The sequence below is a fragment of the Piliocolobus tephrosceles genome, chromosome 3, assembly GCF_002776525.5.
Source record: "Piliocolobus tephrosceles isolate RC106 chromosome 3, ASM277652v3, whole genome shotgun sequence".
Classification (NCBI taxonomy): Eukaryota; Metazoa; Chordata; class Mammalia; order Primates; family Cercopithecidae; genus Piliocolobus; species Piliocolobus tephrosceles.
In genome coordinates, this window is record NC_045436.1 from 68,525,170 (window position 1) to 68,549,985 (window position 24,816).

The following is a 24,816-nucleotide window of genomic DNA, read 5'->3' on the forward strand; positions in this document are numbered from 1 at the left end:
TAGTCTGCAGTTGAGGCAGTTGCCAGAACTTTTTACTCCTTTTCATATCTTTGTCAAGTTATTTCTCTTAGCATATTTTTGTCTCTGTCTTTTTTGCCCTGTTTCTAAGTCTGAATTTTTCTCTCTTTCTGTTTCTTTGCTTCTCTCTCCCTGTCACTCTCACTGTCTTTCTCCTTATTCAAAAGACATTTCTTTGAATCAACAGTTGAATTGACTCAACAGTTGTGGGAGAAACTGTGCAGGAATAGTAGAATATAACACAGTTTGTTTAGGGTGATAAGCTGTTCTCAGATGCAACCATAAATGGAATATGAAGACTAAATTGGGTGGTTGAATCTGAAGGCGTTCAGAGAAATCAACTTGGACAGATGCATCTGGGAGGACAGATATGGGATAGAGCTAAGTTTGGAAGCCTACTAAGATTTGGATACTAGAAAGTAGAGAAGAGGACATAAATATGAAAGGTGCTCTGTAAAGGGATGGAAAAATCTGAGTTGTCAGTTCAGACAGAGAAATTTTGATTGCATTATACTATGTTCATGATGTATGGAACAGCCTCTGTACTAGGTAGAAATTTAGATTTTGGTTTTTCAGAGTACTCATTGAGTGCACTGTGAACTCATCCATGCTGCTTTAGGCACTGCTGTACATGTCTGTGTCACTCAGTGACAGGCAGGAGACCCTGTTGCTATCACAGTTACCTGTCTGTCTTCGTTTGGGCTGCTGTAAAAAAGTACCATAAACTGGATGACTTATAAACAACACAAATGTATTTGTCACGTTCTGGAGACTGGAAGTCAAAGATTAGGCTGCCAGCATGGTTAGATTCTGGCAAGGGCCTTCCTCCACGTTGCAGACTGCTGACTTCTTGTTGTATCCTAGAATGGTGGAGAGCAGGGATGGAAAGCAAGCTCTCTTGTTAAGGATACCAGTCCCGTTCATGGTTACTGCTGCACTCTTTACTATGGCTGTTTTGGTTAGGGACCACCAGAAAAAGACATGAATGAATTTTTTTTCTTTTCATTTTATGCTGCACAAAATAGAAATCTTACCAACAAAGTACATTGAGGTCCTGGTAAGAAAGGCTGTATGAAGTTATAAAAAGTTGATCATTATAGTCATTATTTCCTTGGTTATATGCCATAATCTAGTCATTGGCAGTCCTACGTTTTATGACTAAGAAAATGAAAGAACTGTAAGAAGAATACCTACTGGACTTTTAGGCAGTTGTATACACAGATACTGCTGGCATTGAGGCTGTTTTTGTTGACAGTAAGATATTTGCTAGCATTGCTGCCCCAGGGGAAGATGCCAGAGGAATACCAATTCTGTATTCATAATTTATTCCATTTCATTTGGTTTTAAAATGCTTTCTATCCTTGGACAGAACCTATACAGTCAAATGAGTTGTAGGCATCCAGGTAAAAGAACATCTGTGGCTGATTACTGGTGGCTGCATCATAGACAAATCTTGCCACCAGCTGGTAGTCACATCTGGATAATACTATATCACATGACTACTCATGGTTAAGCATTTCTCATGGTCTATAACATGGTGTTATTACCATTAGTGAAAAACCCACACACCGTTCTAGATTCCCTAACGTTTACCTCAATTTGATGCAATCAGATTAAATGCAATTGCTGTCTTCCCATTTTCCCCTTATTAAAAAAGACAGATGACACACACATGGGGCTGGGGGGGCAGGGGGGGGCGGAGAGTAGAGTAAAAGGATCACATAGTGAGAAATGCCAAACTTAAGGTAAGTGCTTCAGAGGGCATCTAGATTCTATAGTGAGAACCTGAGAATAAAACTCATGCATCACAAACACTTCTTGCTCCTTAAGATCTACTTCAGGACTGCTGGCAGACTTCAGTTGATCTTTCAGGATAGTTTCTGAGGGATGCAGTCTTTAAGATCTGCATTGTATTTGCATTGGACTATTACAGGAACAGCAGAATTAAAATACCAGTCACACTTCTTGAGTGCTTACCATGCGTCAGACACTATTTGAAATATTTTACACGTAAGCCTCCCCATTTACTGATGAGGAAACTGAGGCACAGATAGGCATAAGTCTCTTGTTCAAGGTTGTACAGCTAGAAGTCCAGGATTCTAAACCAGAGCCAGGATTCAAAGCCAGGTGGTTTGAGTCAGACTGCACTCCATGGGCATCAGCATCTGACCTCTCAGGGACTAAGGCTGGGGCTCGAGAGTTCCCATCCTCCTTTTCCCCTAGGAAGAAAAATGACTTTGAAGACTTTGCTGTTTTTCATTTCAGGCCAACTAGGTAATGTTTTCAAAAAGCAAAATTGGAATAGCTGAAAACAGAACTATATACATATGAAATGGAGTGTCTGAATTTTTAAACTTAGGTGAAGACAATGCTTATATTTAAAATGCTATCACAAAGTCCTCATGAACACCCTTAATAATGACTGCATGGTCTGCTATGTGAATGCGTATTTTTCTGTTTCTTCACTGTTGAATATTTGACTTGTTTGTATGTTCTTCTTTATTCCTCTTTTTTCTCTTCCCCCCATCACCATTTTTAATAAGACTATATCAAGTATGTTTTCTGTATAAAGGATTTTGTGCCTTTAAAATTGCTTTTTCATGATAAGGTCTCAGGGGTGAAATGGAATTAAAATGTGTAACATTTGAATTTGTTGATAGGTATTTTTGATAAATTTATTTTGCTAATGAATTATACTCCCTTATATGTCATTATCACCATTTCACCCAGTTCTTAGAAAAATGGTGTGTATTCTTAAAAAAAAAAAACGAAAAAACTAAAAAGAAATTTAATCTCACTTATAAAATGTTGCATTTCTTTCACACATAGGCTACTTTACATACTCTACACAGTACTGATCTGTTTTACTGCTGTTTACCTCTAAAATATTTTGTTTAAAAAATGAATTAACTAGAAGGTGGTGGTTGCACAGCATTGTGAATGTACAAATGCCACTGAATTGTTCCTTTTAAAATGGTTAATTTTGTTATGTGAATTTCACCTTAATAAAAAAAAGTGTGTATGTGTGTGTGTATGTGTTAATGTGTCTATGTGTATGCATTGAGTGTACATTCTCAGGTGGAGAGAGCTGCCATGCCATTTTTCACAGTAAGCCTTGGCATGCCAGTTTTCTGTGTAATACTAAGAAAGTTGGTTGTGTATTGCATGCTGCCTTTCTTTCTTTCTTTCTGCCAGTTAATTTGTGCTTTGTTGACTGATTTTGGCCTATAATAGGTTAAAAATGGTTTATGAATGATAGTGTTTGACCTACCTTGAAGCAAGGGTATCCCGCTAGATGCAGGTTTTAGGGTTGCCAGAGAAGCTATCAAATAAGCAGTCCAGGAAAGAGTATAAAGATTAGCCCAGTTAGAAAATGGCAGAAATCGCTTGACATCACAAACATCCCTGTATCCTTAGAGAAGTGGAAAAATCCTTACTGTATGCATCTGTCCTCAAGCAGTAAAATTTGATTATGCACCATTTTATAATTAATATGTCACATTTACATAGCAAAATAATGAAGGCACAGCTAATACAAGCAAACTTAAATCCTTTCTACTTCTGAGCTGGGGGTAGGGGCACACACTTGGATTGGTTCTTCAAGTATATATTTTTCCAAACATTAGCTTCAGTGAAGAGTTCTGATGATTTTCACAGCTACACCCTAAAAGCTACATGACAGAAAGACGTCACAAGGATCAAAATACATAACACTGGATACACATGCTTTACAGAATTTGCTACATTCTACATCTCTTCAAGTAAATTAATATTTCTAAAACATTAGGTAAAGTGATTTAATACTTAAACATATTTGGGGTATTGTTATCATAAACAAAAGGATTGCTGGCCAGAGCACAGAGCTAGGAACACTTGTCTCTAGACTCTGCCAGAGCCCCAGCTCACCTAGTGCTGCAGGTTCAGGAACATGCAGTACTAGGTGTGTTCTTTCTGCCTCAGTCAGGGTTTGCAGTCTTTCTTCTTTTTAGAGACTCTGCTGATGCCCTTTATGTATTTCTCTAGTAGGACTTAATAATTTTCATATGATTCATAGGAACTCTTCATTATGTTTAAGACTACTAACCCTTTGCCATCTGTATCTATTGTAGGTTTTATTCTGTTTTTGCTTTTGAAAATGTAAAGTGTGTCTTTAACTCTGTGATTTCTTAATTTTTGTGTTGTCATGTCTGTTACTTCTTTTGGTCTTATATCACTCTTATCCGAGCCATTCCCTGTCCAGTAATTGATGTAATTGATAAATATTTAGTATATTTTCTTCAATTAGTCTGTAGTCAGAGGTAAAAATCTAAACTGTTTCCAAATTGCTAAAGGTTTTCTTAGCTGTTCTTAAGGTGAGCATTATGGTAATTATATTAGGTTTCAGATCCAGTTTGAGTTTTGATTAGAATTGTGATAAAAGTTAATTTGGGAAGAACTGACATTTTTGTGATATTCAATCTTACATCCAAAGGCTTATGTTACATTTGTTTTTTATTTTTACATAGGTTATACACACTTCTTATTAGAGGTTTTAGCCTTTCCCATATATTTTGATCATTATTAGTGCCTATAAATGGTTATTGGTTTTTGTGTATTTATCTGGTAACTGGTCAATTCATCAAACTTATTAAATTGAATTGTTTTTCAGTTGATTCTCTTGGGTTTTCTATACGTAAAAAACATTTCCCTATACTTATACCTCTTAGCTGTGTTTCAATCATTTTTGCTTTTTACTGTACCCAGAAAAATAGTAAATTGATAATCTCATTCCTGGATATAAGAAATGAATATTAAATTTTATTAGATTTTTTCTCTATTAAGATCATATGATTAAGATAATCAGAACTTCGTATGTAATATACTATTCTGATTTTCTCTTTTGGTTGGCCTGAGCATAAGGAAGATTAACATTACCTTAAGGTTGTTTGTACTCAACAATCTGTTGTTATTCGCAACAGGTCAGTGCTGCCTTCCATTCCCTAGGATAAAGCAATTTAATTTTGTTTCTTTGTAATGTTAACCCTGCAGGGAAAATGAAGCAAATGGCATCTGATTTTTTAATGTTTTTGGAGTCCAGTTTTTTAAAAAAACTTTCTGCTTCATTCAGAATGAAGCAAACAAAGTTGAAACAGCCTTTTTTGAATATTTTTAATGTTATATTGAAGTCTTTTATCCTTTCTGGGAGATAATAAAAACCTGATATTATGTTGAGGAAACCAAAACAAGATAGTTTATTTAATTTCCCGTGTTTCTGAATTAAAGGCCACATTCTTCTCTCATAATAAGGAATCATAAACATAGGAAGGCATTGATGTAGTGATGTCCATTTCTCCCATTTTGTAACAGGAGAGAAGGAGGATTGAATTTCCAATCACTGTCTTTATCTTTCATGTAATAATAATAACTAAGAATTATTCAGCGCTTACCATGGTTTGGATGCTATTCTATAGGCGTTATATGTATTAATCCATTTGCTCTTCATAGTAACTCATGAGGAAGGGACTATTCCTATTCCCTTTTGTAGATGAGGAGAAATTGAGCACTGAGAGTATTAGCTGAGTTGCCTAAGGTACATTACTAATAGGAGGCAGAGCTGGGATTTGAATACAGGCAGTCAGAGTACTGAGTCTTTTATATATATTTTTTTGAAAATACTGTTTTATTAACACCACAGTGGTAAACAACTTTAAGCTTATGTTTCTTTATAGATCACTAGCTCACACATAATTCAAAACCCACACAGAAGCTAAGAGTCTTTACATTAAATATATTCTTCCTAAAAATCCTTACTGTGTGCATTTGTCCTCAAGCAGTAAAATTTGATTATGCACCATTTTATAATCAATATGTCACATTTACATAGCAAAATAATGAAGGCACAGCTAATACAAGCAAACTTAAATCCTTTCTACTTCTGAGCTGGGGGTAGGGGCACACACTTGGATTGGTTCTTCAAGTATATATATTTTTTCCAAACATTAGCTTCAGTGAAGAGTTCTGATGATTTTCACAGCTACACCCTAAAAGCTACATGACAGAAAGACGTCACAAGGATCAAAATACATAACACTGGATACACATGCTTTACAGAATTTGCTACATTCTACATCTCTTCAAGTAAATTAATATTTCTAAAACATTAGGTAAAGTGATTTAATACTTAAACATATTTGGGGTACTTTTTACGTCTCTGTAAATAGACACTACTAAGAAAACACAAACATGAGATTGTAACTAATGAATACATATGTTGACAGTATTTTACAGGTTTTACACCCTCCTTCTTGGAACCATGTTGTTCTCTAAATTCAAATACTCAGACATTTTTCAGAACTTGAAATGGCAGTTTTCCTGGCCTTATTAACAGTAGTGTCATGTCTCCATTGCAGTCTTCCTCAGTGCCATCAATCTCCTGTGAAGTGTAAAGCTGATGTCTGCGTTACAAAAGCAAAGTCTCAAAGATGACGTTTTTCTTGGGGTCTGCCTTCTCTGCACAGCGAAATGTCATGAGTAAAGAAATTTAAGAATTAAGCACTGAAAACGTGTTCAGTCATGGCCTGGGTGTTCCATGTGTAGCGTATGCTGTGTGATGAATGGGTTTCAAAGTGACGTTCTTTACTTCGCATCTACTAACACCCTTTGTAAACCTCAATCCTCATAGAAGAGACCGTGAAAACATAATTTTGGGTTTAATTCGGTTTTCTTTAACACCTTTTGATATATTTATTATGTTCAAAATGAAAAATTTGAATCGAGCTGGCCAGGATCTAATTGCTTCAATTTAATCTATTTTAGGAATGTCAGAAGAAATTCACATTGTATTTTGGTCAAAAACCTGAGCCTTTTTTTTAAGTCCACCAATATTCTGGGAAAAACAAAACCAAGCTGTTTTCTTCGTGGGCTTTCTCTTCATCCATCTCTGCCCCCCTTACTTCTTGGCGTCATCAGGCATCTCGGCGTGGGCATCGTCATGTTTGGCCCCCGCGGCAGCCTCTGCTGCAGCCTCCTCCTCCTCCTCCTCTTCCCCCTCCTCCTCGTCATCCTCGTACTCCTCTTCCTCCTCCTCCTCCCCCTCCAAGGTCCATGCACACCCCTCCATCTCGCCGGTGAGCTCTTGGATCTTGGCGAGTAGGGGCTTATAGATGTCATTATACTTTTTTTCCAGAGCCTGAAATTCCTTATCAAATTTGGCTTCTATCTTATCGCATCGCTTCTGCAGCTTTTTGAGGGCCAGGACTCGGCATTTCACCGAATTAGGCAGGCTCTCGATAAAGTCATTTTTCGGCTTTGGGGCATTCTCTGCAGGGGTCTGGGGCTCCTCAGCCATCTGACCAGCCGCGCTGTCAGGGTCACCAGCCGCGCTGTCACAGTCTCCACCCTGCGCACCGCCTTCCGCCATTACCTCCTCCGCCGCTGCCTCCGCCGCTGCCGCCGCCTGGCTAGGCTCCGCAGGCCCCTGGTTTTCCGAGTCGGCCATGTTAGGGGAGAAGCCGCAGAGGTCTAGGAGGGATCCCGCAGAGGCCCTGCACCCGAGCCGGTCCAGAGAGATCTTGCGGATGCGGCAAGTGGCGGTGACGCGCGGCCGCGGGAATGACGTCGGCCGCGGCCCCGCCCCCTGCTTTTGCGGCACTTGACTGGCTCCCCACTATCAGCTGACGGCCGTGCGCTCATACTGCACCAGATTCCTCCTGTTGCTACCCTGACGTCTCCTGGGCCCTCAACAGCAGCCTGTTGGACAGACACCCTGTTCCCAGCCCACCCATGTACCCACCCCCTGTAGAGCTGGGCTGGGAGTGTCAGTGGCTGCTCGAAGTGCTTCTTCAGGAACTGCTTAGATGGCCTCAGCCCGTTTTCCGTGTGCTCCTCACCCCCATCCAGGCCCTTCTACAAATGCTAGTACATATGTCTTCGCTTACTTCTGCATCTCTCTCCATAGCTGGCATTTGATCACCTCTTAAGATTCCTCCACATTCCTCTCCAGGCAGTGGAGGAACGGGCAAGCTGGCTCCATTCTACCCTTTTGGGGACCTGGGGTGCATGTGTGTGGATAGGGCAGCTTGCATATCCAAGCTGTGTACCTATGTGTCCACCCAACACCCCCTTGGCCATCCCACACACCTGGCGACACATACCCTGGTGGCAAGGTCGTCTCTCAGCAGGACACCCCTGGAAGCAGTTTTGGAGTCATTTGGGCAGGAAATCTCAGAGCTCCCTGTGTCGTGTGTGTTCTAGAAGGTTCTACAGAATCTTTGGTCTATGGGAAGTACTAAAGCTTGAGGAGGGCTGAACAAAAGCAAGTCTCTCCAGAGCATGGGGCCCAGGGCCAAGGCCCCCTCTTATCTTGGTTAAAGCATGTGCCATCTATCCCACCCTGCTCACATTCGTCTTCCCGGTCTTCCCCCAACACCATCTGCTTTCCTGCCTTCCCCATTATCTGTTTTTCACACCTTTCCTTGCCACCATCTTCTCCCTCCCTCCTGCCCCTCCCCCGCACTGTTATGCCCCACCTTCTTCCCCCCTTCTTCCCCCCTTCTTCCCCCCTTCTTCCTCCCTTCTTCCTCCCTTCTTCCCCACTCACTGCCTTCTTCCTCACCTTCTCCCCTCCCCGCACTGTCTTTTTCCCCACCCTCCGCACCCTTTTTCCTCACTCTCCTCACTCTCTTCTTCCCCATCTTTCTCACCCTCTTCTTCCCCTCCCCCAGCCCCATCCTCTTCCCACCCACCCGCCCACCCAGCCCCACCTCACCCGCCCGCCCAGCCCCACCTCACCCATCCACCCAGCCCCACCGTCGTCTTCCCCATGCTCTATCTTCTTCCCCACCTTCCCCCACCTTCTTCTTCCTGTCTTCTTTCCCACCTTCTACTTCCCCACCTTCCCCCGCGGTCTTCTTCCCCACCTTCCCCCCAACCCTATTCTTTACTCTGCTCACCATCTTCTTAGTGGCTCACTGTCTTCTTCTCTACCTTCTGCCCCCCTCCCATATATCATCTCTCTTGATGGCTACAGCTACCTTGAGGTTAGGAAGGATGTTTCTCATTTTACAGTTAGTAAACTTAGAAGCGAATACGGTGAAATCGCCTTACTGCATGTATCACTTAATTGGCAGATTCAGGGGCAGAAAATAGGCCTTTTGACCCCCATAGTATGGAAGTTGTGACAGACTTAAAAAAAAAAAATCCCAAATTTTGGTTAAATTCACTTGACTAACTTAACCTACTTAAAATATTTAGGGCATGCTCATCTTTCAAGATTTTTATTTTCCTGTCTCAACAGATCTTAAAACTTAGTGTTAAACTAGACTGTTTTTTAAAAAGTCTGGCTTATTGAGGTATCATTTACATAACAGTAAAATTTGCGCTTTTGGGGGTGCTTTCACAAGCAAATACAGTAATGTAAGCACTGTAGTAATCAAAATATAGAACAGTAAATCGCCCCCTAAAGGTCCCTTGTGACCCTTCCCCAACGTCCAGCGCTGGTGAGCACTGAGCTGTTCTCTGTCTCAATACTGCTGTTCTATCCAGAATGTCAGGTAAATTGAATCTCATGAATGTAGCCTTTTGAGCCTGGCTTTTTTCACTAGCAGAGTGCATTTGAGATTCATTCATGTTGTTGTATATATTGGTAAATGTATTTTTTATTATTTTTTATTTTACTTTTTATTATTGGGTAGTATTCCCATTTGTGTTGTTTCCCGTTTTTCGTAATTGTGAATAATGCTGTGATCATTCATCTACAGGTTTCTCTATGAGATTTTTATTTCTCTTGGGTAGATACCTAGCAGTGGGATTGCTAGGTCATACAGTAAATGTATGCTTAACTTCCTAAGAAGTTGCTACATTGTTTTCCATAGTGGCTTTAGTCTGTTTAGCAGTGTTGCTAGAAAGGAATACCGGAAGCTACTAGCTAGAAGATTCAAAATTGGGCATCTAGATGGTGAGAGTCTCAGGCTGCTTCCTGAGACTGTTGAGCTATTTCTACCAATAGTCTCTTAAGTGAAATCTAGATTTTTTTCTGTCAAGCTCCTCAAAACTCTTCCAGGCTCTACCTATTTCCTAATTCCAAAGGCACATCTACATTTTTAGGTATTTGCTGTTGCAGTACCGTGCTTCTTAGTACCAAAATCTGTGTGTCAGTGTTCTCCAGAGAAACAGAACCGATAGGGTGTGGGGCCAAGGGGGGCAGGGGCAGGGACGGATTTATTTTAAAGAGTTGGTTCATGTGATTATGGAGGTTGTCAAGCCCGAAATCTGTAGGATAGGCTGTCAGGCTAGAAATTCTGGCAAGATTTAATATTGAAGTCTTGAGTCCGAAGACAGTGTGGAGGCACAATTCTTTCCTCTTTGGAGGACCTCAAGTCTTTTTCTCTTAAGGCCTTCAACTGATTGGATTTGGCCTACCTACATTATGGGGGGTAACCTGTTTTAATCAAAGTCTATGAATTTAAATATCAACCCCGACTAAAAAAAAATCTTAACAACATCCAGACTGGTGTTTGACCGAACAACGGGATGCCATAGCCTAGCCAAGTTGACCTATAAAATTAACCATCACAGTCTGTAATAAAAATTGTTGTGATGGTGTTTCTCTTGGGTAATTGTATCAGAAAAATGTCATTAGTTTAGTGTAATGGGTTTCAGAGAAGTGAGGTGTTATATACGGTGTGAGAAACTTTCAGTATCAGTGATTAACATGTACAATAATCTTTTTATGTTAGTGGCTTTATTTTAAAGATTGCAACTTATACCATTTTAAAAATGGGAAAAGAAAGGCTTACTAGTTAGATACAGAACATGGCAGAGCCTGGATTTGAACCCCTGTCTGCCTCACTTATCCACTGTATCACACCATTTTTTGGTTAGTTATTGGTATGAATGGTGAACATGTAAAAAGTATCTGCTTGGAGGAAACCCAATAATTCAAATGTAGCTTTATAAAGTATTAAATTACAGTGATGGATAAGTAGTAAATAACTATCTTCATGATGTGAAGTTTTAAAATTGTTTTAAATCTAGAATACAAAAACTACATAGAATAATGTGACAAACATTTGCATATATGATCCACAGTCAACAGGTATTTGCTTCAGATTTTTTAATAAAAGAAAAAAATTACTGATACCGCTCAACTTCTTTTTATACGTACCCTTAATTCCATTCCCCTCTTCCCACCCTTCTTTCTTACACAGACAAAACTCTTATGAATTTGATTTTTTAAAATGTTTTTATAATAAACATGTATATTAAAACAGATTTTTTTTTTTTTTTGGAGACAGAGTCTCGCTTTGTCACCTAGGCTGAAGTACAGTGGTGTGATCATGGCTCACTGCAGCCTTGACCTCTTGGGCTCAGGTGATCCTTCCACCTCAGCCTTCTGAGCAGCTGGGACTACAGGCATGTACCACCAGGCCTGGCTGATTTTTTGTGGAGACTGGGTCTCGCCATGTTGCCCAGGCTGGTCTTGAATTCTGGGCTCAAGCCATCTGCCTGCCTCAGCCTCCCAAAGTGCTGGGATTATAGGCATGAGCCACCGCACCTGGCTAGACAAAGATCTTTTTACATTAATGTCTTTGTTTTTAAAAATGAACACTTAAACATCTTACATATGCATATGTATAATTTCATACTCATAAGCAAAATCTCATATCCATAAACAATATGATAATACTAGCTAATACTTACAAAGCAGTTGTTATACACCAGCCTTGGTTTAAGTACTCTTACATGTATTCACTCATTTAATCCTAAAGCAGTCCCATGAGTTATCTACTCTTACTCTCCCCATTTTACAAATGAGGACACAGAGGCATAGAGAAATTAAATAACTTGCCCAAGAGTCACAAGCTCTAAGTGACAGACCTACTACCTTTTATAAGTAGCATTGATTTACGTGTTAAAACACAACTTACATAAATGCGTTATATTTTACTGAACATGCAAATACTTGATTTTCACTCAGCATTGTTCCTGAGATTTTATTCATTTTGCTAAGTATAGATCTAGTTAATTCCATTAAAGTGCTCTGCTTTATGGTTTCCATCATATGACTCTACCATCTTTTCCTTGTCTGTGTTCATATTAATGGATATTTAGTTTTGTTTCTCTAAATTCTCTATATTACAAGAAAATGCTGCAGTAAACTTCCCTGCAGTCATCTTCCTGTGCACATATGTTAGCATCTCTGCATTACCTGCCCGCTAGCACAGTAGCATCATCAAGGGTATTTACATTTTTAACTTCTCTAGGTATTCACAGAATTTCCCCCCAAAATGTTTATGTCTAGGTTCACAGTTTATATTTCCACTTGTGAGAGACTGAATATACCTACGGACAATGGCCAGCCCATATATAAAAATGGACCTGAGACCCACAGTCTGTAGCAACCTGCCCCCCTGCAATAAGCAGCCCAGGAAGCCAACCTGCTATAAGTCAGACTTACAGGGAGCCTGATTGCCATCTCTCTCCATAACTGTTGTAACGGTGGGCCCAGATAGGCCAGGGTGTGATTAATAACCAACAACTTCCTTAATTTTTGTTCCTACTTCCAACTTAGAACCAACCAGAGAAAGCCAAATATGCACCCTTAACCAGTCACATAGGATGCCCCACTTCTAGTTATAGCCCACCTGCAGCTTCCCCAGGCTAGCAGCCTCCAATCAGAGTGTACCTGAAGCCTTCCCTCTTTCCACTGTAAAGCTTTTCCACTCCTCTGCTTGACTTTGAGTCTCTTCCACAGCACAAGTGACAGTGGCAGACTCTCTTGCTATAGCAGCTCTGAAAAAATAGCCTTTGCTCTTCTCATTTGGTTGATCTTCATATATTTGCATGGTTGTGATATGTGACTCCCATCATTTCAGTTTATCCTCCTACCAGCTGCCTATGAGGTTTCCATTTTCCCCACACCTTCACCATATTTATATAATCTCATTTTTAACCTTATGCCTGTCTGATGAGTGCAAATGACAATTCACTCGTCTTCATTTGCATTTGCCTGATTATTAGTGAGATGGAGCCATTATTTGAGATGGTTCTTTCCAGATGTAAAGGTTTTATAAACAAGGAGTTATAAAATTAACCTTTTAAAATAGGTGAGGATACAAATGTCAAGTGGTTTAGCTTTATTTGTTTCTGAGGATACGGAAAGTGGCCTAGAACTGTTATCTCAGACTTTTTATTTTAAGCAGAAAAAGTCTTATTGTATTTTCCACACTAAATTTTAAGCAGGACTTTTAACATGAAAACTGGAATACCTCAGGTAAAGCCAGTAGTTTAGTTCTACTTACCTGGCCTGCTCCCCTTCCTACCTGTCTTATCCTGCCTTGGATCATCTGAGGCACTTGGTGGAATGTTAGGGCTGGGGATGGAGAGGGAGGAGAGGAGAGCTGGTAACCTATATGATGCTTTAGGATGCCTCCTGATGTGAAAATTTGATGAAATTCCATTTTTTATCACTCCCAATCTCAGTGTAGAAGGGTAACTTCATAAGCTTTACAAGAGTTTGAGCTAAATGTATTTGATTTCTTTTGTGTTCTGGCAGGCAGGAATTTGTGGATGCTTATGTCAATTATGTCTTCCAAATCTCAGTTCATGAATGGTACACAGCCTTCTCTAGTGGCTTCCTAAAGGTGTGTGGTGGCAAAGTACTTGAGCTCTTCCAGCCTTCAGAACTGAGGGCTATGATGGTGGGGAACAGCAACTACAACTGGGAAGAACTGGAAGAGGTAAGCACAAAAGATCCTTTAACTCCTTTAACTTCGGCGAAGCAGCAGCAGCTTGGGGAGGTGTTCCCAGAGCCTGGTCTCGTTCCAAGCATACTGTGGTTGAGTTAGATTTAGAGGTGTCCTGTATCTGAGCACTTATTTCTTAGCCTCAAATGCAAATGATATATAATGTCCACTAAAATATTCTTCTAAGATACATTTTTTTCTTTTTGTCTTTTTTGGACAGACTGCCATCTACAAGGGAGATTACTCGGCCACACATCCCACTGTAAAACTATTTTGGGAAACATTTCATGAGTTTCCATTGGAAAAGAAGAAGAAGTTTCTCTGTAAGTATCAGTAATCTCAATATGGTATTTGTCTACATTTTAGTCTTACATACAGTATAGGATGATAGTCTCCACGGCTGAGGCTTAACTCATTTAAATGGTAAAGATCAGGTAATTGTAATTCACTATATGTATGCTTTTTGTCTTAATGATATCTCAGGCACAATATAGGTTGTTAATCCAGATCTGTTGCCTAACAAGAGGGGTTGCATGAAAGGAAGAAAAGAAGCATCTCACTGATTTTTCTTTTCTTTCTTTCTTTCTTTCTTTCTTTTTTTTGAGACAGAGTCTTACTCTGTTGCCCAGGCTGGAGTGCAGTGGTGTGATCTCAGTTTACTGCAACCTCCACCTCCTAGGTTCAAGTGATTCTTATGCCTCAGCCTCCCAAGTAGCTAGGACTGCAGGTACCTGGCACCATGCCCGGCAGATTTTTGTATTTTTAGTAGAGATGGGGTTTCATCATGTTGCCCAGACTGGTCCTGGTCTTGAACTCCTGACCTCAAGTGATCTGCCTGTTTTGGCCTCCCAAAATGCTGGGATTACAGGTGTGAGCCACCACGCCCAGCCTGATTTTTAAATTATTCTAAAAATACAAATTATTTTATATATTAAGTTATTCAAGTATTACATTTATGAAGTCAAATTGTTTGGATTAACCTCTCTTACCTCTCTAGTCTTTAAAATATATTACAAAGTATCCAGATGCAACTGGGAAGGTGTGATTTATAGCAGCTTTACTGGGATAAAATCTGTATACCATACTCATTTAAAGTGTGTACTTCAGTGGTTTTTTAGTATATACACACGGTTGTGAAACTATCACACAGTCAATTGTAGAATACGTTCATAGCCTCAAAAAAGAAACCCCATACCTATTAGTGGTCATTCTCCATTTCTTCTCAACTCCCCCACCAGTCTTTCTGTCTCTATGGATTTGCCTATTCTGGACATTTCATGCAAATTGAATCATACAGTATGTCGACTTTGGTGGCTGGCTGAATGACGTTTGAGAAGGGTAATAATATCTTTGGAAAGGAGAAGGAATTCTAATTTACATGAACAAATTTAGCCTTTTAAAAATAGTTGAAATATCTCTCAGTTTGTGTCTGTGTATAATCAGTGTCAGAAATTAGCTAGTGCATACTATGGAATTTTAGTCATGTAAAACCAAAGCATGGGGTTTGATAGGCAGTCTGTTTTGCTTTATAAGACTGGGCATATATTAGTATTAATGTAGGACTTACCCCCAGGTTCTGTTGCTCACATTGGAGCAAGGATGAGAGGAAGTGGAGATCTTACACAAGAACTCTTAGAAAGGAGGACCCCTTCTCCTCTGCCTGGCCACACTGGCTATTGAGAAGCAGTAGTGGAAGAGCTGAAGGACAGGTTAAGGTTTGCCCAGTGAGCTTATAAGGCTGTGACATTCGAGAGACGCCTGCTCATGGTCCTGGGATTTCCCTAGAAAATGGCACTTTCTATTCATTAGACTTATGGAAATGTTTGTTAACTCTGGAGATTTTTGGCAAGAAAGTTTATGTATCATAGCCTCAGGGAATGGCAGGTTATTTGAAAATGCTTCTTAACTAATGATTTTCTTATAGTAATTTCCAGCAATTCAACTATGAGAATGTTGTTCAGCACTAGAAAACAAGGAAAGTCAGCTGGCTGTCTTTCTCTATCTCCCTCTCTCTCTTTTGCCACGTCACAGTGCATGTCACAGGAGTGCAATGTCTAACATAATGTTTGGGTCAGCTCTTCTGGTTTAAGAAAAATGGAGACATGGAAAGGAGAGCAAATAGATCCTAAATGGAATTCCATAGACAAGGTGGTACAGGCATCAGGCACTTCAGGTGAGAGGAGACCCTGAGGTCAGAGACTTCAGTCTTCTGCCTGGTTTCCCCCTGAGATCAGCTGCTCTTTTCCTATGACAACAATTCCTTCCCTCTTTGATTCTGGGAAATCTCCTAAAATTTGTGAGGCCGTACATTTGATTGAGGCCTTTTTTTTTCTTAAGTGCATCTAAGCATCATTCCACAGGATGCATATTGGCACATAAATGTAATTGTACTTCTCATGCAAGCCACAGGGTGTCATGCCTTCCTCTCCTGTTGCTAGAAGGACCTCTGAGATTCATTTTCCATTTGCTTAGCTCCTAATGCCATTTCTCGTTCTCCCCAGTGTTCCTGACAGGCAGCGATCGGATTCCCATCTACGGCATGGCCAGCCTGCAGATTGTCATCCAGTCCACAGCCAGCGGGGAGGAGTACTTGCCAGTGGCCCACACTTGCTACAACCTTCTTGACCTCCCCAAGTACAGCAGCAAAGAGATTCTGAGTGCCCGGCTGACCCAGGCCCTTGACAACTATGAAGGGTTTAGTTTGGCCTGAGGCTCCTCAGCTTGTCCAATATTTCTCTTCCTTCCTCAATGTCCACATTGAGACCTATACAGAAAATCATGGGGAGTGATTTCTATTTTTTTATTGTCTAAGTGGGTTGGGACTTTAAAATCCTGAGCCTGGTTGATGTGTTTCTGGGATTGTATAGCAGTAAACAACCTTTTTGAAAAATTAGGGGTTGGGGATGGGGTAAAAAATTGGCCCTTGTATGGGAGGTGTTTTTGTTTTTGTTTTGTTTAAACCAAACTACCCAGTATTCCTTGCACTTGTGAATGTGTTGCACTCTGCTGGATGAAATGGCAGTGGATTTTTAAACTTTCATTTCCCAAATGTCTCTCTCAGCCCTGATCTTTTCTCACAATGCCTCCTTGTCCTTCTCTTAACTTCTCATTCCTCTATGAGAATGATTTAGACTGATCCGTCCTTTCTTATCTGCGCATGCAAGAACATCACCTTCCTCTGTACACTTGGGAATGCCTCTGGCTTGTTGCAGCCCTCCTTTAACCCAAAGGAGGAAAGGACTACTTCAGAATCTCCCAATTCCAAAAAGCTGAGGCTGGGTCCATTATTTTGGCAGAACTCCTAAGAATTTATGGGAGCCTATATAAACATATCTTGCTTTTAAAAAGTTCTTGAGGGAATAGCAACTTTCCCATGGCTGTGCCTATTTCTTAGACCTTTTAAAAGATGTGCAGAGCAGCTTAGCATTCATTGTAGCTGAGCCTAATTTTGTTTTCTTGCTCATCCTTTTCCCTTTGACAATGAGGTTAATTGATAGACCCATCACCCCTTCCGCTCTCGCTTTTGGAGCAAATTGCATTAACTATTTTGAGTCTCTATATTGTCCAAGAAAAGTAGAAATAATAAATTTACTTTCCCCTTTTCTATCACCTTATGTCCTCTACCATTTTCTCCTTGCTCCCTTCCCTTATTTTCTCCTTTTCATACCCTGCTTCCCCCTGATTTTCCGTTTGTTTCTTCTTTATTTTATCCCATTCTTTGTTACTTGACTCAGTGATCCCTTCCTCTCCTCTCCTAGTGGATGCATGCAGCCTTTTTTTCAATTTTTATTTAAATTGCAAAATTTTTACTCAGATTTTTTTCCTCTTCCCTAATTGCTAAGATTTAAGGACGTTCTTTATTATGAAACTTTATCACATTCGAAATGTTTGTTTACAGTGGGATTTTAGGGGGGATTGTGTTTAAATCAAATATATGTATTTTAAAAATAATGACATGCTCAACGTTCCTCATCATGGAGTAAGAAAATTCTACATGATTAAAGAATCCATGTAAGTCTAATTTTAAATTCCTGGTAACTAAAGACTTATTTATATAAAATGAAGTATTTATGAACTGTGATAAAGCATCAAATCTTGATGAAGGATTGTAGATTTTTGCTTTTTTTGTTTTTAAAACTTATTCCAATTGCTAAATTGGTAGTTTTTCAGTCTTTATAAATACAGGATTAAAAATATATATATACAGTTATATGAAATGTTTATTTTCTATGTGTGTGCATATAGTTCAATATTATGCAATAAATTTGGTGTTTTAACTTAAAACTATTTCTTATTATACTTGCAGAATGGATAGATTGCTTTCAATAGAAGCATTAGGTCATACACTCAGATAATGTAATAGAAGGTCAGATTCGATTCCTGCATAAGAAAGTAGAGCCAAGTGCTGCAGAAATGGAGAAGAAAGCAGGGGCAAGGAGCAGATGGCATTAAGGAAGAATGAAGTTTCTAAAGGTTGGGATGGACGAAAAGGTGTTTCTTAAGGAGAGAGAGGCTTTAGCAAAGGCTCAAACATTGAGGTATATTTAGGCAAGAGCGAGGAACAGTTTGAAGGGAACATCAGAGGAAATAGACAAATAATAGTAAACAATGGTAAGTAAGACTTGGGAGAAAGAAGGTAGATTTGGGGCTGAGGAACTAGCCTAACACTGGAGCTTTAGTAGTAGCCAAGTAGGATTTGTTTCAGTGTTCAGAACCTGAGGGTGGTAAGACCTGAGCCGGGTCTTAAGAAGGAAAATGTAGATAGTCTAAATCTGGAGGTATTGAGGTGGGAAGGACTGTAGCAGAAAGACAGGGGCTGAGACAGCAGTGACAGTGACAGTGGCAGCAACAGAACTAGAGAAGAGTGTCCGAGGAGAGGTAGGGGGAGTGAGTGGAGGGGCTAGGAGCCTGTAGGGAGAAGGAGGTGCTAAAAATGGATCAGAGACTGGTTCATTTAATGATTGGTGATTGTTAGGCCACTTAGGCACACCAAAAGTTTGTGAGACACAGCAAAAAAAAAAAAAAAAACAAACAAAAAAAGGATTTTAAGTAAATTGATAAAGCAAGTAAAATGTGTTGTTTTGCCAGATTAAACAGGTGGTTTAAAGGTGGTCAAGAGAGTAGGAGCTTTCCATTACTAACCTCTATTGAACAAACATTTAATAATCTACATAAGTGCTACATTTGAGGGGTTAAAAACAAACTCCTCCACTACATTTAATTTTACACAGAAATTGCCAAATTATTTTAACTAACTTTGAGGCCTCAGAATTCTCATCCGTGAAATAAGGAGATTGGATCAGATAATTTCTAAGGTCACTTTGAGCTCTAAAATTGTATAATTCCATTACTGAGAAAGTGCCTGAACATAGAGATACTTAATACATATTTCTAAAGATTTGTTGCATGAATGAAATCTTGTGCTGCTTCTAAAACACTATAATTTTTCTGAGATAGTTTCCTTTTCCCCTTCATTACCAATGCTTTAGAAGACTTACTTCTGCATAGGCATTTCCGGATTTGCGTACCCACCTACCAACCTTCCCTCCCCTGAAAACTTTTCAGATGTTTCTTCATTGTTTTAGTCATTTACCACTTTAATGAAATTCTCTGGCAACTTTATTGTTATGGGTGGGGATCAGTGACAGTGTAATGAGGCAATTACCAAATTCTGATAGTTCCATCTACTCCGCGTGAGAGTCTCTTGATGTTTTATATGGTGCTCTTATCAATAATCCCAGAGAGCAGGGGTTGGCAAACTATGGCCCATGGGGCTAAAATGGTTTTTACATTTTAAAAGGGTTGAAAAATTTAAAAATGGAAGAATACATGACAGAGACTGGATGGCCTACAATGCCTAACATATTATCTAGCCCTTTACAGAAAAAAACGTACCAATCCTTATGAGACCAGACTTGCAAAAATCACAGTAACAGAGTGAAAAACCTTCCTGAAGTGTTAGGAGGAACTTGAGTCATAATTTGATGTTGAATCAGAGAGAACAAGTGTTTGGGCTTATTTGCCTCAGAGGTAAGAAAATCAAGTTTTAACTAAGATTAATCCACAGAAGTTGATATTAATACTAAGGTTTCGACCTAATAATAACTAACCTGTATTGATTGTGTGCAGTGTACCAGACCCGTTGTGAGATCCCACACCAACATTTGCTATGCACTAACTAGTTTAATTGCCACCACCAGGGTCCTTCTGGCTCTGCTATTTACTAGCTGTTTGACCTTGGGCAAGTTTCTTAACCTCTCTGTGTCTGATTTTCTTCCTTTTCAAAATGAGAATAGAAATAGTGCCTACCTCATGGAGTTGTTGTGAGGATTAAATGAATTAATGGAAAACATAGAATAGCGCTTAGCACATAATAAGCTCTCAGTAATTAGAATTACCATTATCCATTTTTCACGTGAAGGAATTAATGTTTAGAGAAAATAGTTGCTCATTACCACAGAATAGTGGGACCTGAACTTGACCATTAATCTGTGTTATGCCCAGCTGCTAGAGATGGGCAACAAATTGGACTAAGGCTGCTCAGTAGCCAAATAAAAAGGAATGTTGTGATGTGGCAGGTAACTTCTTTGACCACATATCTGCAAAGTCATCGCCCTGAGTTCCACATATTTGCAAAGACGTTGCACTGAGTTTTGTTTTGCTGCCAGTGTGCAATTCAGTAGTGACCAGTGCAGTTCTCTTGTCATTTGCAGTGGGTCTCAAGTGAGGCTGGAGGTCTCTGTTGGTAGTTAGTAGCCAGGAACCAGGTGTGCTTAATGCCTTGCATTGCATAGAACAATTCCTCTTTATCCTGCCCAAGATGCCAGTGGGCACTGCTATGGTTTAACTGTTTGTTTCCCTCTTAAAATTTATGTGTTGAAACCTAACCCCCAAGGTGATGGTATTAGGAGGTGAGGTCTTTGGGAGGTGATTATATCATGAGGGAAGAACCCTCATGAGTGGTATTAGTTTCCTTATAAAAGAGAATGCAGAGAGGTGCCTTGCCTTCACTACCATGTGAGGACACAGCAAGAAGGCACAATCTGTGAGAAAGTAGGCCCTCGCCAGACACCGCCAGTGCCTTGATCTTGGATTTCCCAGCCTCCAGAACTGTAAAAAATAAATTTCTGCTGTAAATTACCTAGTGTTTGGCATTTTGTTATAGCAACTTGACTAGACTAAGACAGGCCCCTTTGTAAAACACTGAGAGAGGGATGGACTTCATACCCTTTGGGGATCCTTCTCTGTAGAATTCTTTTTTTCAGAAGACTAATTTTTTTTTCTTTCATTAATAGGCTTTTTATTTTTGAATACTTTTTTATTGGTACATAGTTGCACATATTATGGGGTGCTTGTGATATTTTGATACAAGCATACAGTGCATAATGATTAAATCTGGGTAAGATATCAAAAACATCTGTCATTTCTTTTTGTTGGTTACATTCCAAATCTTCTAGCTATTTTTAAACATGCAATAAATTATTAACTATAGCCACCCTATTGTGCTATCAAACACTAGAACTTACTCCTTCTATCTAACTGTATTTTTGTATCAATTAACCAACCTCTTTTTATCCCTCTCTTCCTAGTATTTGCCCAGCCTCTGGTAACTATCATTCTATTCTCTACCAACTTTCTTAGCTCCCACATATGAATGAGAACATGCAATATTTGTCTTTCTGTGCCTGGCTTATTTCAGTTAACATCGTGACCTCCAGTTGCATCCATGTTGCTGCAAATGGTAAGATTTCATTCTATTTTCATGACTGAATAATATTCCCTCATGTTTATAGACCACATTTTCCTTATCCATTCATCTGTTGATGGATACTGAGGTTGAATCTATATCGTGGTTATTGTGAACAGTGCTGTAACAAACATGGTAATGCAGATGTCTCTTTGACATACTGATTTCCTTTCAAATTTTGGGTTATATACGCAGTAGTGGGATTGCTGGATCATATAGTAGATCTATTTTTAGTTTTTTGAGGAATCTCCATAGTGTTTTCTATACTGGCACTAATTTACATTCCCACCAAAGGGTGTGAGCATTCCCCTTTCTCTGCATTCCTGCCAGTGTCTGTTATTTTTTGTCTTTTAGATAACAGCCATTTTAACAGGGATGAGATGGTGTCTCACTGTGGTTTTGATTTTCATTTCCCTCATTATTAGTGATATTGAGTATTCTTTCGAATACCTGTTGGCTATTTATATGTCTTCTTTTGAGAAATGTCTATTTAGATCCTTTGTCCATTTCTAAATCACAGTTTTTTTTTTACTCTTGAATTGTTTGAGTTCTTTATACATTCTGGTTAACCTTTTATTGGATAGATAGTTTGCAAATAATCTCCTCCCATTCTGTAGGTTGTGTCTTTACTCTGTTGATTATTCCCACTCCTGTGCAGAAGCTTTTTAGCTTTATGTAATCATATTTATCTGTTCTTGCTCTTGCTGCCTGTGCTTTTGAGGACTTACCCAAAAGATCTTTGCTCAGACCAGTGTCCTGAAGCACTTCCCCAGTGTTTTTCTTCCAGTAGTTTTATATAATAGTTTCAGGTCTTAATTTGTTTCATCCATTTCAGTTTGGTTTTTATACATAGTGAGAGGTATGGAATCTAGTTTCATTCTTCTGCATATGGATATCCAGTTTTCTCAGCACCAGTTATTGAAGAGGCTGTCCTTTCTCCAATGTATGTTCTTGGCACCATTGTCAAAAATGACTGTAAACGTGTGATTTTATTTCTGGGTTCTCTATTCTGTTCTATTGGTCTGTGTAGGTGCCTGTTTTCATGCCAGTACCATGTTGTTCTGGTTCGTATGGCTTTGTAGCATTTTTTTTTTTTTTTTTGACATGGAGTCTTGCTCTGTCACCCAGGCTGGAGTGCAGTGGCATGATCTTGCAAGCTCCACCTCCCAGGTTCATGCCATTCTCCTGCCTCAGCCTCCTGAATAGCTGGAACTATAGGTGCCTGCCACCACGCCCAGCTAATTTTTGTATTTTTAGTAGAGATGGGGTTTCACCGTGTTGGCCAGGATGGTCTCAATCTCCTGACCTGATGAACCACCGCGCCCGGCCTGAAGTATATTTTCAAGTCAGGTAATGTGATGCCTTCAGCTTTTTTTCTCAGGGTTGCTTTGGCTATTAGGAGTATTTTGTGATACATATGAATTTTAGAATAGTTTTTTTTTTATTTCTGTGAAGAATTTTATTGGTATTTTAATAGGGCTTGCATTGAATCTGTAGATTGCTTTGGGTACCATAGATATTTTAACAGTATTAGCTCTTTCAATACATGAGCATGGGGAATCTTTCCATTTATTTTTGTCTTCTTTCATTTCTTTCATCAGTGTTTTATGTTTCATTACAGAGATCCTTCACTTTGGTTAAATTTATTCCTGGGTATTTAATTTTTCGTAGCTATTGTAAATAGGATTGTTTTCTTGATTTCTTTTTCAAATTGTTAGCTATTGGTGTATAGAAATGCTACTGATTTTTGTATGTTGATTTTGTATCCTGTACCTGTACTGAATTTATCAGTTCTAATAGTTTTTGGTATTCTTTAGATTTTTCTAAATACAAGATCATGTTGCCTGTGAACAAGGATAATTTGGCTCCTTCCTCTCCAATTTGGATGCCACTTCTTTCTTGCTTAATTGCTCTGGCTAGGACTTCTAGTACTGTGTTGAAGAAAAGTGGTGAAAAAGTGGGCATCTTTCTCTTCTTCCAGATCTTTGAGGACAGGTTTTCAGTTTTCCTCTTATTAGCTGTGGGTTTGATATACATGTCCCACCTCAGCCTTCCAAGTAGCTGGGACTACAGGTGTGAGCCACCAACACCCAGCTAATTTTTGTATTTTTTCTAGACACGGGGTTTTGCAACATATATGGCCTTTATTGTTTTGAAGTATGTTCCTTGTATACCTAGTTTTTTGAGAGTTTTTATTATGAAGGGATGTTGAATTTTAGTGAATGCTTTATTCAGCACCTGTTGAAATGATTATATGGTTTTTCTTGATTCTGTTAATCTGATGTATTGTGTTTATTGATTTGTGTATGTTTAACCATCCTTGCATCCCTGGGATGAATCTTACTTGATCATATGAGATCTTTCTAATGTGTTGAATTTAGTTTGCTTGTATTTTCTTGAGGATTTTTTTGCATCTGTGTTCATCAGAGGTATCAGATCTTTTTTTGTTGTATCCTTGTCTGGTTTGGATATCAGGATAATGCTGGCCTAATAGAAGTATTCCCTCCTCTTTAATTCTATAGAATAGTTTGGATAGAAATGGTATTAGCTCTTCTTTAAATGTTTGGTAGAATTCAACAGTGAATCTGTTAGGTCCTGGTTTTTTTTTTTTTGTGGGAGGATTTGTTACTGGTTCAGTCTTGTTGCTCACTCTTGGTCTTACAGGTTTCATATTTCTGCATAGTTCAATCCTGGTAGGTTATATGTATTTAGGAATTTATCTTTTTTTCCCTAGTTTTTCTAATTTGTTGTCATGTAGTTCATAATGGTCTCTAATGATTCTTTATATTTTTGTGGTATAAATTGTAATGTCTTCTTTTTTTTCTCTGATTTTATTTATTTGGGCCTTCTCTCTTTTTCCTTAATTAGTCAATGTAATGTTTTTTGATTTTGCTTATTTTTTTAAAAAACAACTTTTGTTCTTCTCTATTTCTTTTAGTCTCAATTTATTTCTGCTCTGATCTTTATTATTTCTTCCCTTCTATTAATTTTAGGTTTGGTTTGTTCTTGCTCTTCTGTTTCTTTGAGGTGCATGGTTAGATTGTTTATTTGAAATATTTCTATTTTTTGATGGAGGTGTTTATTCCTATAAACTTCCCCATTAGAACTGTTTTTGCTGTATCACATAGGTTTTGGTATGTTGTGCTTACATTTTCATTTGTCACAAGGAATTTTTAGATTTCCTTTTAAATTTCTTCATAGACCCATTGATTGTTCAGAAGCATGTTAATTTTCATGAATTTGTACAGTTTCCAGCATTACTTCTGTTATTGATTTCTAGTTTTATTCCATTATGGTCAGAAAAGATACTTGATATGGTTTCAATTT

At 39.0% G+C, this 24,816-nt stretch overlaps 2 protein-coding genes across 3 annotated transcripts in view; one reads left to right on the plus strand and one right to left on the minus strand.

The window, feature by feature from the left end:
- HERC3 (HECT and RLD domain containing E3 ubiquitin protein ligase 3) overlaps positions 1–18,796 on the plus strand; it is a 124,058-nt gene extending 105,262 nt beyond the window's left edge. For both annotated transcript variants that reach the window (XM_023195425.2, XM_023195426.3), the window contains 3 exons: positions 13,553–13,736; positions 13,963–14,065; positions 16,244–18,796. In XM_023195425.2, coding sequence (XP_023051193.1) covers positions 13,553–13,736; positions 13,963–14,065; positions 16,244–16,452 — 496 coding nt within the window. In that variant the 3' untranslated portion in view covers positions 16,453–18,796. The remainder of the gene's footprint in view (positions 1–13,552; positions 13,737–13,962; positions 14,066–16,243) is intronic.
- NAP1L5 (nucleosome assembly protein 1 like 5) lies at positions 5,660–7,635 on the minus strand. Its single transcript, XM_023195440.3, has one exon. It carries the CDS (start codon positions 7,493–7,495, stop codon positions 6,947–6,949), a length of 549 nt encoding a protein of 182 aa, XP_023051208.1. The 5' UTR covers positions 7,496–7,635; the 3' UTR covers positions 5,660–6,946.
- Positions 18,797–24,816: the final 6,020 nt, after the last annotated feature.